This window comes from Mytilus trossulus, chromosome 4, assembly GCF_036588685.1.
Source record: "Mytilus trossulus isolate FHL-02 chromosome 4, PNRI_Mtr1.1.1.hap1, whole genome shotgun sequence".
NCBI lineage: Eukaryota > Metazoa > Mollusca > Bivalvia > Mytilida > Mytilidae > Mytilus > Mytilus trossulus.
Genome location: NC_086376.1, coordinates 59,462,601 through 59,475,852, shown reverse-complemented (window position 1 = coordinate 59,475,852; position 13,252 = coordinate 59,462,601). Strand labels below are relative to the sequence as shown.

The 13,252-nt window shown below is 32.4% G+C and overlaps 1 protein-coding gene across 1 annotated transcript; it reads left to right on the top strand.

Annotated features, from left to right (window-relative positions):
• Positions 1–1,065: 1,065 nt before the first annotated feature.
• Positions 1,066–11,566, top strand: LOC134715643 (protein DPCD-like). Its single transcript, XM_063577969.1, has 6 exons — positions 1,066–1,170; positions 3,978–4,058; positions 4,942–5,075; positions 6,174–6,307; positions 8,672–8,774; positions 11,185–11,566. The coding sequence occupies exons 1-6, from the start codon at positions 1,110–1,112 to the stop codon at positions 11,287–11,289; spliced, it is 618 nt and encodes a 205-aa protein (XP_063434039.1). The 5' UTR covers positions 1,066–1,109; the 3' UTR covers positions 11,290–11,566.
• Positions 11,567–13,252: the final 1,686 nt, after the last annotated feature.

Below are 13,252 nucleotides of genomic sequence, written 5' to 3'. Positions count from 1 at the left end.
ATTTTTTTTTTATAAAACCTCCCCAAACAATATTTGTATATAATAGGTATATAGATTTAAAAGGGGGAAAAGTTACCTTTGGTTTAGGCTCCATCTGATTTTGAAACGAAATTACGTCCCCCATGGATACATGTATACAGAAGTTCACAGTTGGCAAACTTTGCTTTTGATATATCATTTTTTTCAGAACTGCGTTTGTATAGTTGTATGTAATTTGTGTCTTGTAATCAAATCAGTTTCGTTTCAAACCAATCAAAGTTTTAAATTTTCACCCCAAACTAAATTGGTTATAGGAATCTCTTCATGCTTTGTTCAAAGTATAATGACAGTTATGAGAGAAGGTGTGCAGTTAAAAAGGACACTTTTCTCAGCCCGACTCGGTTCCCAAGAACAAACCATTGAACTATAATTTTCGCCAATGTCACTACTTATCGGAAGTAAAATTGAGAATGGAAATGGGGAATGTGTCAACTTAAAAGCGTCAATAACCCGACTATAGAGCAGACAACAGCCGAAGGCCACAATGGGTCTTCAATGTAGCGAGAAACTCCCGCACCCGGAGGCGTCCTTCAGCAAGCCCCTTAACAAACATGTATACTAGTTCAGTGATAATGGACACTACGCTCAACTCAGAATTATACACAAGAAACTAAAATTAAAAAGCATACAAGACTAACAAAGGCCAGATCGAGGCTACTGACTTGGGACAGTATCTTTGAGAACATCAAAACCCTTAATATGTAAAACAATTCAAACACAATTGTTGAATAATAATATTTATTATTTGTCATTATTACAAGTATAATTTGGTACATATGAAAGAATTAAGCAACAAAACTATAGAAGATTTAAATTTAATAAATCCAGCGTATATTGCTGTTTTTCATATAACAATAACGCAATGCAACCGTAGCCTCAATAGTTATTGTTACACAGTCTCATAATTAATCAGTTCCTTACCCAACTTTGCATTCCGGCAATTAGTCTCCAATGTAACAATAATATTTTTATTATTGTTACATTTCCATGTAACTGTAGCCAGTGCCAATAAAAATACTAGTGTAGGTTCTTTCCCTTGTTTATAAGTCTTTCGTGTTACTATAAACAATATGGCGACCACATGGATCGAGAAACTTCGAAGTGCACAAAAAACTTGTCTGCTACAAGATGGTAAGCTCGGAAACTTGCAATATAGAAGAATATCATAGGACATACATTTTTATTTTCCTATAACTTAATACAATTAATGAAATGACCCATTTTGATAAGGTTTTTATTTATACCTGCAGTTGTGTTCAAATCATGACAAATGTAAAAATAAAAATGAAAGGGTATTATATATTTTTTGACGCCTTTCTTTGACGTGAAGGAGTCAAAGAAAAAAATATAATAACCTTTCAAGACCTCATAATTATTTGGACTATTTACATCATGCAACAGTCTTGGAAACCACAGAGTCCGTCAGTCACTTGAAAGTCCATTTATATTTATGCCTGCAATAGGGCTCTTCACGGTTAGTTCGGCCATATTGGATAGGGGCAAAAATACGGGAAAACATCATAGAAACAGAGCAGTTGCTTGGAAACACACATAGGATTTCCCATACTTTCATACTATTTCCACCTCTTTTTAAAAAATCTGCCCCCTATCCAACATGGCCGAACTAACTGTGAAGAGCCCTATGGTGTACAGTGGCATCCATGTACACTCCCTATCTGGATTATGGAGATGTGTCTCTAACGTATATTTATATGACAATTATTTTTACAAGGACAATCAGTCCCCACCCAACACAAAGGGAGTGCTGGGACACTGGGAAGTCTGTTATTATGGTGGAGGAAGCCGAAGTACTCGGAGAGAAGTTAGAGAGTTCGCAAAATCTTTTTTTTCCCTGGTGGTCCTTGAAGAAAATCTACTAGTCCTCACTATTATTTCTATTGAAAAATACTAAAATTGTGTCAGTCCTTTGTAATATTTTGGTATTAAAATCCGTAGGACCACCACTTTTCGTGAACTCTTGAGAACCACCAGGGGGTTAACACGAATGACTGAATAACACTGTTATTATCCAAATGACACTTGTAATGACTGAATAACACTTTAAATTTTAATATTAGCACATATTGGTGACTTTTAAACATTGATTATTAAATAATAATGTATTATCAATGTATTTTATAACTTAAAAATGATTTACAGACAGCCGAAAATTTCATAAAGATCATTTTATGTTTAGCGTGTAAATCGAACATGGCTGCCATTGTGATTTCTGTGGTCACCATATTGAATGTACACACTAAATTTAAAAAGTTTTTTTATGAACTTATCTTCCTCCATTTATAAGTTATTATGGTGAAGTTGAAATCATCCCTTCGTAAATTTTACGGACGCCATCACGAGTTGGTTTACCGTTATGGAATAACCGTTTCACAAATGATATCGGATATGTTCCTCACGTCGTAACTACAATCCCCTTCCCTTTCATGAATTTGACCTACCGAATTAGACTATTTACCGGATTTGTAATCACATAAGCAACACGACGGGTGCCGCATGTGGAGCAGGATCTGCTTACCCTTCCGGAGCACCTGAGATCACCCCTAGTTTTTGGTGGGGTTCGTGTTGTTTATTCTTTAGTTTTCTATGTTGTGTCATGTGTACTATTGTTTTTCTGTTTGTCTTTTTCATTTTTAGCCATGGCGTTGTCAGTTTGTTTTAGATTTACGAGTTTGACTGTCCCTTTGGTGTCTTTCGTCCCTCTTTTATTAAATTCATCTATAATAGACTATATTACAGCTAAATAAAGTGACAATCAATGCATGTCAAAGCAACAGTCACATTAAACTACTAAATAACAGATTCCTTACTTAGGTAAGTTAGGACAGGTGCAAACAAATGCAACAGATTTAAACATTTTAAACCTTCTTGCATGCACCCTAACCTGAAATAATACATGTAGATTATTTTGGTAGTTTTTCAGTAATTTGGTGTTGGTTTTTTAAGATAAAATTATTAATTTATTTGAGTGTAAATCTGTTGTAATACTGTGGAATGCATTTTCAGATTTCTTCCCATCCTCTTCCTGTTTACCAAAAACTTATTCTTTTACTTAAAGGGCATACATGAAATGTATGTAGCATTTTCTCAGGAACTCCATTATAACATGAAAAAGCCATTCTGAAATTTAGAATCAACCATCATGTAAGCATGATATTTCAGGGCCATATTATATCCACCCAAATTGACCCTCCTACAATGTGTACATGTACCATTTATGGTTAACATTAAGAGCATATTATCTAATAAATAATCAATCTTTATGACTTGATGTTTCTCAAAAATTGTCTATAAAAGATTTATTTTCCTCTCTTAATTTTGAACACAAATCATGAAAATTTAGAGTTATCTTTCTTTGTTTTACATTATCCTATCAGTTACATTCTACAAATATTTTTCTGATTTAAGTATGATTTTTAATTTTTCCTTTTATCACTCATATTTTTGTTAAGAATGTACTATTTTCAGGGGGCTTTGATTTTAAAAATGGTTGATTGTAAGCTTCATGGCCCAAATTAAAAAAAAATCAGAAGAAAAGTGAAAAAAATAGTTTGTTTCTTTGGAACATGTTGAAAGTCATATATATATATATATATGATATCTGAAAGGCTGTTGTGATTTTTGGCATTTAGTACCTTTAGATAAGAATAGGAACATACTGGTTTATTTTATATTTATTTGCCCATTAAGGTGAATTTGTTTTGGCTGTTTCACTGTGACTTGATTTCTCATTCCAAGTAATAGAGGACTTTCCAGTTTATTTCTACATTCTCAATTTTAACATTGTATAAGACATAGATATACAATGTATAAAGTTACACTACAATGAATATTGGATGACAATTTATAACATAATCATCACATAAATGTAATTTCAGCATAATGATATTTCTGTATACACACTTTTATCACTATTTCAGGAAGGAAAAAGGTGCATTTTACATTTTCTGATGGTGGTGAGATGGCTGAGGAGTATGATGTCAGAACAGATGAATTATTAGGTACATGTATAACACGGTATATTTATTATACCCCTGTAATGCACTGACAGAGGTATACATACTGTTTGTAAATTCAGTGCAAATTATGAAAAAAAAATATCCACATCCTGTTCCCAGGCGCTTTATCTAATAGCTTTTTACAAAATTAGTTTTTTGTTTTAATAATGATTATGTAAGATTTTATATTGAACCATTTTGGGGTAAGCTATTTCATCCTCATATGAAATTAATCAAATGGGAAAGATTTTAATAAATAAGTAAGGAAGATGAACACAAACAGTTTGGAATTTTCTTATTTCATAGGTTGTAAGGAGCTTTTGGATCCATTTATATATCATAAGTGGGCAAAATGATGAAGCCAATATCCCTATTCATGGGTGTAAATGACTATGAGTTATCAGTTTTAAGTCATGGATCATTGACTTTGAATGTATAGTTTTCATGTTGATGTACATGTACACTGTACATGCTGTACAGTGTATATATTTAAACTATCAAATACTTATACCAAGGCAAACATATCTTTGTGTCAAAAGTTTATGTATGTTTGTTATCCATTTAGAACAAAGAAGATCATAATTGATTATCTGTCTTCCACATAATGCTTCAATAACTTAGTAAGAAAAATAGGACAATTAGAACTCATCTAGATCTGAAAAATCTAAAAGATGATATAAGAGGCAAGTTGTTACTAATCATATAAACCCAACATCTTTTAATATTTATTATTTGAATCATACATATATATTTAACTGGAGTCTTTTGTTTTAAGAGTTTTGCATTTGTTTTTACTGTTTCTGCAGATTTATTGAATTTATTGATTATAAAATGCCTTTAAATTGTTAGAAAAAAACCAACATTAAAACTTTTCTTTTATTAACAGTTAGAAAATGGAGAAAGAAGCTGAACAACAGTTTTGCCACTAAACAGACCTCTGAACAATGGGAGTATGAAATAGGTGAACAGTTAGCTCCCAGGAATTTAGAATCTGCTGGCCTCATGGAAAGTCTCTCTAATGTAAGTAGGTTGAGCTGTTGAATTTCTTAAATCTGCTGGACTCTTTAAGATAATTCATTTAAAGGTGAGAGGATGAAGATGGTTTTAGAAATCTATCTGCTGGTATTATTAATACTTTTATTAATTAATACCTGTCATAAATTACTAGATTAAAAAAACTAAGTGATAAAAACTAAAAAGTAAAAAAAAATGCAACAACAATACTGGCAGATTATAGAACTCTTTAAAACCTGTCATGATGGAAATTCTGCTGCTTGAAGAAAAAAAACCAGTTGAAGATTCCATAAAGGACATACAAATTTTAACATGTATAAGAAAATAATACCAGAGAGTGCAATATATGTTCAATTTAAAAAGATAAACATTAATTTTTATGAAATAAATTCACCTAGTTAAAATTTGTATATCCTTTATTGAATCTTTAACTGTTCAATTTTCTTTCAAATATATGTCTGTTCAGAGTGTGCAGCCTGAAATTCAGTGTGTGTGATAGGCTGCTGTCTGTCATATTTTTTTTCTCAAATTTTGTTAAAATCAGGTCGTCTGCTTTTGAATTATTTTACATTTTGTTATGTTTTGGTCTTTTATAGCTAACTAATATGGTATGTGTTTTGCTCATTGTTGAAAGCTGCATAGTGACCAATATTTACTTACATATACTCGAGTGGTCTCTACTTGAATAGGTTTATCTTTTACAGTCATACCACATCCCCATCTTTTCAATGAATATGATTATGTTATTTTTAAGCGTCTTGCACAGCAGAGTGGGCCTTGATGTTATACTTGGCCATCTGTACATGCGTCTTTATGTCAGTAAGTACATGTACATCCTAAGGTTTCCTTTCTCTAAATTTAGTTTGCTTCATTGGGTCAACTAAATTGAAATGTTATGAAACTTATACACAATGCTTATCACCACAAAACTCTTTGTCACTTTTCTTTAGTTATGTCCCTTTATTATGTTATATGCAACCGAGGGCATTATCTGTGTTTGATATATATGATTTTAAATGATAAATTAACTGATTGGATAATGGTTAATATATAATGGTACCTGAACTTAAAGAGGTTTTTTTTAACAAATTTTGTTTTTTACAGCCAATATTTGTGAGAAAAGATAGTAGTACAGCATTTATAGGCAGAGTAAGAAACCTTCCCTTTCCTATTGAGACCTACATGGTTACTGTTGATGAAGATAAGAAAAATATCGTGATTAGAACAACCAATAAAAAGTAAGTTGGTACAGTCTTACTGGCTACCTTGACCTGCAGTTCAAATCAGAAAAACATCATTGCTGTCTAATTATTTATCCCAGATGTGTACCCCTATTATGTGATCCTGTCATGAACACTTTCAACTGTTCAAGTATTTACATTCCGGCTCCTTTGTTCTATAAGTTTTATAGTGGATACTCAGATCACCCTTACCAGATCACCCCAGCTTGAATTTCTTTTTTTTGCATGCTTTCCTTTGTTCTGTGACATTTTGGCAAGAATGTCAAATCCACTATAAAACTTATAATTAATTATACAGAAAAGACTGTCTTTCTATCAAAATTTACCGAGAACAAATCCAGTGCCTATGCTGGGATTCAAGTCGAACCTAAGATCTTTAGCATATAAACCCACGACACATACCACTACACCAGGACGACTGGATACCAACTATCAGTAATTTAACATACATTTTTGAACTTACAGGAAGCAAGATTTTTTTTTATAAGTGGGGCGAGTTGGCAAACCTCTATTCAATGGGGATTAAACTCTTTTTGTAAATGAGTGAGTTGTCAGACTGATTGTTCAATTTTCACAATTTACACTTTGTAAAAGTGGGTTGAGTCTGTAAACAAAAGTGGGGCGATTTTTGTATTAAGGGGGCTCGCGGGTCTAAATGATTTTTTTTTATTTAATATAAGATTTCTCTATATTTTTCTATAAATGAACTTTATCTTATCCTTAATAGAAAAATGAAATAAAAAAATGGGGTCACCGTTCATTTACGCTCACAATCTGCCGTCGAAAGAAGCATACACTTTTGTTAATGTCCTTTTTTTCTGTTGAACTAACAGGAGAAATAGCTGTAATATCGAAATAAAAAAAGAACTAAATTACAGAAATCGCTTAAATTTTACAATTATTTAGTTTATGTACAGCTTATTCGGAAACAACAATAAAAAATATAGGTAACTGATGAATTAAAAAAGATATTTCAATGTTAATGCCAAAAAATGGTATTTTGGAACTAAAGGGAGATAATTTAGAGCTTTTTCAATGATATCAACATTTTAAAAGTCACCTGGGGTCAACACAAATTGATTTTTTGGAATAATTTTTGTACCATATGATAAAGTAACAACTACTGAAGGTAATTAATAGAATTTGTAATGTAAAATAAAAGTGTTTTTTTTCTGAAAATCTTATACCCTCCTTAAGTGGCGATCTAGTGTGGGTTGATTGGACAGTGGGGCGAGTTTACTTGATTTCATATCTAAACATTGAATTCGGGGGTCATAAAGGGCATACATTAAATAGTAATATACAAAGTATATTATAATGGTTGTGTGGCGTTCTAAACTATATTTTATGAATTGTAAATTGTTGTTGGTCTAATCTGAAACAGCTAGGATGTAAAATAGTTATTCCACTTGGACTTGGTGTGTCCATGTTAGATAACCCTCTTGCCTCCAGCCTTCAGGATGATCTTACACTGACACACCACGTTTTCGTGGGATAACTATAACTTATAGTTCAATTTGTACATTTTTACCAATATCAATAGGTCAAGGTTGAATTCTTATCATTGTTCAAGTATTATATTCTAAATTCATACCCATATGTTTAGTTTGCGAGTGAAGCATTATTGCTGTCCAAGTACCCATTGTCCAAATGTGTTCTCCTACCTATTTGTCAAGTATAAACTGTTATTGCTATTGTACATGTAGTTTTCATAGTCCAGATATGCAATCCTGCCAATAGTTTCAGTCAGAAACCTTGCAAAATAATCTGTTTATTACTGTCCAAGTATTAAGGCCAAATATTTTCCCATATCTTGAGGTCCAATCACCATATGTGATCTATGTCATATGATGTATTCATGAATATATATAAGCTCTTCTACAGTAAAAAAAATACATTTTGACAGTTTGCCTTGCTCAAATGTTATAAAACTAAACTTATACACAATACTTGTAGCTTCAGATCCAGTGCAAATTTGAGTATCATCACTTCTACCTTTCTTCAGTAATGCCACTTTATAACTTTATATGATATTCAAGAGGGGGCATAATTTTTATCCCAAGGCCACATTCCCCATTTATTTTTTACTTTTTTTGCAAGTAACTACATTGTATCAGAAATATTCTGCATGCATTGTAACAGTGTTAATTATCAAAATCACAGGTGAGTATTACAAGATATTAAAAGCTTCTAGTCAGATCTTGCAATTTGTCATAAATTAAAAAGAAAGAAAATATAAAGAAAAATATTAAGATTTTTTTTTAAATCTGTTGATATGAGCTAGGTATCTTTAATTTGACCTCAGACTATCTGTTAAATCTGATTTTTAAATAACTTGCATGTGCTTATTTTTTTGTGTAGATATTACAAAAAGTTTGACATTCCTGATATGCTGAGGGCACAGATACCTTTGGATCAGAACAGTATATCAGTAGCACATGCAAACAATACACTAATTGTCTCAGTAAGTAAAACATTGTATATTATTGTGTACATTTTAAGAACACACATGCAAACAATACACTAATTGTCTCAGTAAGTAACACATTGTATATTATTGTGTACATTTAATGAACACATATTTATTGTATTATTATGGGCATTATGTTTTCTGGTCTGTGTGTCCATCCATCTGTCTGTCCGTTTGACCTGCTTCAGGTTAAATTTTTTTGTCAAGGTAGATTTGATGAAGTTGAAGTCATATCAACTTGAAACTTAGTACACATGTTCCCTATAACATTATCTTTCTAATTTTAATGCCAAGTTAGTGGTTTTACCCAATTTTCAGGGTCCACTGATCATAGAAAACGATAGTGCAGATGGGGCATCCATGTACTGGGGACACATTCTTGTTTGAAAATAATTTATACCTCACAGTCAAAAAATTTGAAACTATGCCATTCAGGACTGTAAGATTTTTGCTCTTTAAATGTGGGTGGTATGAGGATGAAAGTATTGCGTTAGATCTCTTTGCAGGGACTTAAACTGTTATTATGAAAAAAAACAAACTGTTGTGTGATGAGCCAATGAGAAAACTATTCATAGGCCAGAGAGTGAACAGTATTTAAAACCAGGTGCAGATACAGCCATTTTAAAAGATGTTGGAATGTTCCAACCCTCTAAACCCAACCCTTGAATGGTCACTGAGTTATAAAACACTATAAATGTGCAAAACTGTAACTGTACAGTAGGTTAAGAAATACACTGTTTGCACAATTAAAAAAACCAAATCAATATAAAACAAACAACAATCAATGATTGCTTGATATAGACACAGAAAACAAAATCTGACTTGTTTGATACATTTATTCATTTTTAGCTCACCTGGCCCGAAGGGCCAAGTGAGCTTTTCCCATCACTTTGCGTCCGGCGTCCGGCGTCGTCCGGCGTCGTTGTTAACTTTTACAAAAATCTTCTCCTCTGAAACTACTGGGCCAAATTGAACCAAACTTGGCCACAATCATCATTGGGGTATCTAGTTTAAAAAATGTGTGGCGTGACCCGGTCAACCAACCAAGATGGCCGCCACGGCCAAAAATAGAACATAGGGGTAAAATGCAGTTTTTGGCTTATAACTCAAAAACCAAAGAATTTAGAGGAAATCTGACATGGGGTAAAAATGTTTATCAGGTCAAGATCTATCTGCCCTGAAATTTCCATACGAATTAGACAACCCTTTGTTGGGTTGCTGCCCCTGAATTGGTAATTTAAAGGAAATCTTGCTGTTTTTTGGTTATTATCTTGAATATTATTATAGATAGAGATAAACTGTAAACAGCAATAATGTTTTGCAAAGTAGGATTTACAAATAAGTCAACATGACCGAAATGGTCAGTTGACCCCTTTAGGAGTTATTGCCCTTATAGTCAATTTTTAACCATTTTTCGTAAATCTTAGTTATCTTTTACAAAAATCTTCTCCTATGAAACTACTAGGCCAAATTAATCCAGACTTGGCAACAATCATCTTTGGGGTATCTAGTTTTAAAAATGTGTCCGGTGACCCGACTATAAAATCAAGATGGCCGCCACAGCTAAAAATAGAACATAGGGGTAAAATGCAGTTTTTGGCTTATAACTCAAAAACCAAAGCATTTAGAGCAAATCCGACATGGGGTAAAATTGTTTATCAGATGAAGATCTATCTGCCCTACAATTTTCAGATAAATCTGACAACCCATTGTTGGGTTGCTGCCCCTTTTAAGGTAATTTTAAGGAAATTTTGCTGTTTTTGGTTATTATCTTGAATATTATTATAGAAAGAGATAACAGCAATTATGTTCAGCAAAGTAAGATTTACAATTAAGTCAACATGACCGAAATGGTCAATTGACCCCCTAAGGAGTTATTGTCCTTTATAGTCAATTTTTAACAATTTTCATAAAATTTGTAAATTTTTATTAACATTTTCCACTGAAACTACTGGGCCAAGTTCATTATAGATAGAGATAAATGTTAATAGCAGCAAGACTGTTTAGTAAAGTAAGATTTACAAACACATCACCATCACCTAAACACAATTTTGTCATGAATCCATCTGCTTCCTTTGTTTAATATTCACATAGACCAAGGTGAGCGACACAGGCTCTTTGGAGCCTCTAGTTAAATGGAGATATTGTTTGGGCTCCAACTGTATAAGATGGTTTAAAACTTTCAAATCAAAATTTTCCTACTGTTTGAATTTTTTCCAGTTCAATGTGACAAGTCATGTCAGCAGATGTCGTTGTATACTTTAAATTTTGTGACTTTCTATCTTAAAAATTATGATATTTTGATCGCTTGATGAATCATCTTGAACATGTTGAAACAAATGTTCTTTCATGTCTTAGTTTTACAATTTTCCACAATACAACCTCACTGTTTGTTTATTCACAGTACAAGAAACCTAAAGCCATAATTGATATGGAGAAACAAATTCAGACAGAAATTAAGAAAATGAAAGCTGCTAAAGATGGAGATGTTGACTGTACGCCAAGCTGATAGTCAGAAGTAATGTGATGTCTGATAAAAACAATTGGCAATATTCATCAGGATTACTGGGAAAATTGGTGCAGCAACTATATTTACCAAGATCAGGATCAAGAATATCAGTTATAACAGGAGAAGATGATAAAAAAACAAAACAATGTTGTTTTTATTTTTGTTAACTGTTTCAATACTGTATTTATTTTGCAAAACATTTTTTGATACAATAATACATTATTGATTTTAATCATGTGCTCAGAAGGTATTATTTATTAAAAAAAATAATCACTGATTTTGTTTTGATATCTGTCGAACCCTGGCTTGTAGGATTATTTATCAAGTCTGATTGGACTGCCAATTATCTTCTTTTCATGATAAAAAACTACAAGCTTAATACATTCAAGGATTACAATAACTGTGATATAAAGACTCACACATTGGTGGCCGTGACTGTTATATGACCATTAGTCAGGCAGTTGTCTCTGACACATTCCCCTATTTCTTTTATTCTCAATTTTATCTCAATAAAAGTTTATGTTTATGGCTTACTGGGTTTTAAAATAGGTTTTCTTCCAGGCTTGTTATTTCATGTCTTGACAAAGACCACCCAGACCACAAAAAGAAATTAATTTTGTTGATCATATAATTATCTTGCACATCTGTATAGGGTCAACATATTTTGAATCCTTGGCAAAACAAATGCAATAAAAAGGCACATGATAAGCAATTCAGAGACAGATTTAGGGGGGGGGGGCCGGGCCCCCTTTTTTTTGGAAAAAATTTGGTTGCTTATATAGGGAATCACTGAAGCGTGACTGAAGTGGGCCCCCTCTTAGGTCAGTCAGTGGGCCCCCACTTATAAAAATTCCTGGATTCGCCACTGCAATTGTCTTCTATATTGTAAATGTTAAAATATATACATAAAGAGACACAAGAGATACCAGATGGACATTCAAATACAAAAGTTGAAAAAGGATTGACTAAAAAAGATAAAGACCAACAGATAAACAATAGTACATAGAACACAACATAGAAATCTGAAGACTGAGCAATTTTCGACGATGAATGGGACGTAAGGGGCCAAAGGTATCCATGGAAATTTTTTCGCTCTACAAATCCAAGTAAAATCAATAGATTAAATACATAATCCAGAGTATAAGTATATTCAGACGATGAATTATTCACTTACAAAAGAATAATTCGACCTCATTGAATCTGTATTCAGGCATGTAGCTACATGTACGTCAAAACGCCTGGGTGTACACTTGAATTTTTCTTAAAAGATATTTTTAATCTAAAGAAAATAAAAATAACTGTAGAAGCACATCAGCTTTATAATTCATAGAAAAATGGTATCATATCATTTATATGTTCGTTTTCTTTAAGTCTGAAGCTTCTGTGAGTTTTATAATCTCATCCCTTTTGTTTAAAGCAAGCCTTTATCTGCTGAGATTCATTTTGTGGTGTACAGTTTTGTCGTGCCTGTGACATACATTTATATTTATGACACCAAGGTGAGACATAGCGATCATAAATTTCGTCAGGCGGCGTCAATATCTAGGTTATGTATGTTGAGCAATTTCTTTTTTAAATAATAAATTTGCCAAACCATTGTAAAATTTTCCGGAATTTGAATAGAAACTGTTCATGGTCAAAAGAGTAAACTGACTGAGAGCATTATATTGAAGTTAGTTCTCCCGTGTTTTATGGACAAAATTAATGGGTTCTTAAAGTTATTGTGTAGGGTTAAAAAAAAAACACAACAATTTCATTGTCAAAACTTCATCGAATTAAATGAAACCAGCAGAATCCAAGCATTTTATACAATTTTTGTCTGAAGCAAACTTTTGAAGGTACATTATTTGTTTATTAATTTTTCAGTATTATACTGATAGACTGTATGGCTTTTTATAAATGATCAATCTTTATAAATTGTCATGAAACTTGGGCCGAAATTAGTATTGCAGATCAAGAAAAT

Excerpts from the sequence above, each read along its gene's own strand:
- LOC134715643 (XM_063577969.1), top strand. The coding sequence starts at position 1,110 with ATGGCGACCACATGGATCGAGAAACTTCGAAGTGCACAAAAAACTTGT. Across the intron at positions 1,171-3,977 it reads AACTTGTCTGCTACAAGATG|GAAGGAAAAAGGTGCATTTT; the intron begins GTAAGCTCGGAA and ends TCACTATTTCAG. Across the intron at positions 5,076-6,173 it reads TCATGGAAAGTCTCTCTAAT|CCAATATTTGTGAGAAAAGA; the intron begins GTAAGTAGGTTG and ends TGTTTTTTACAG.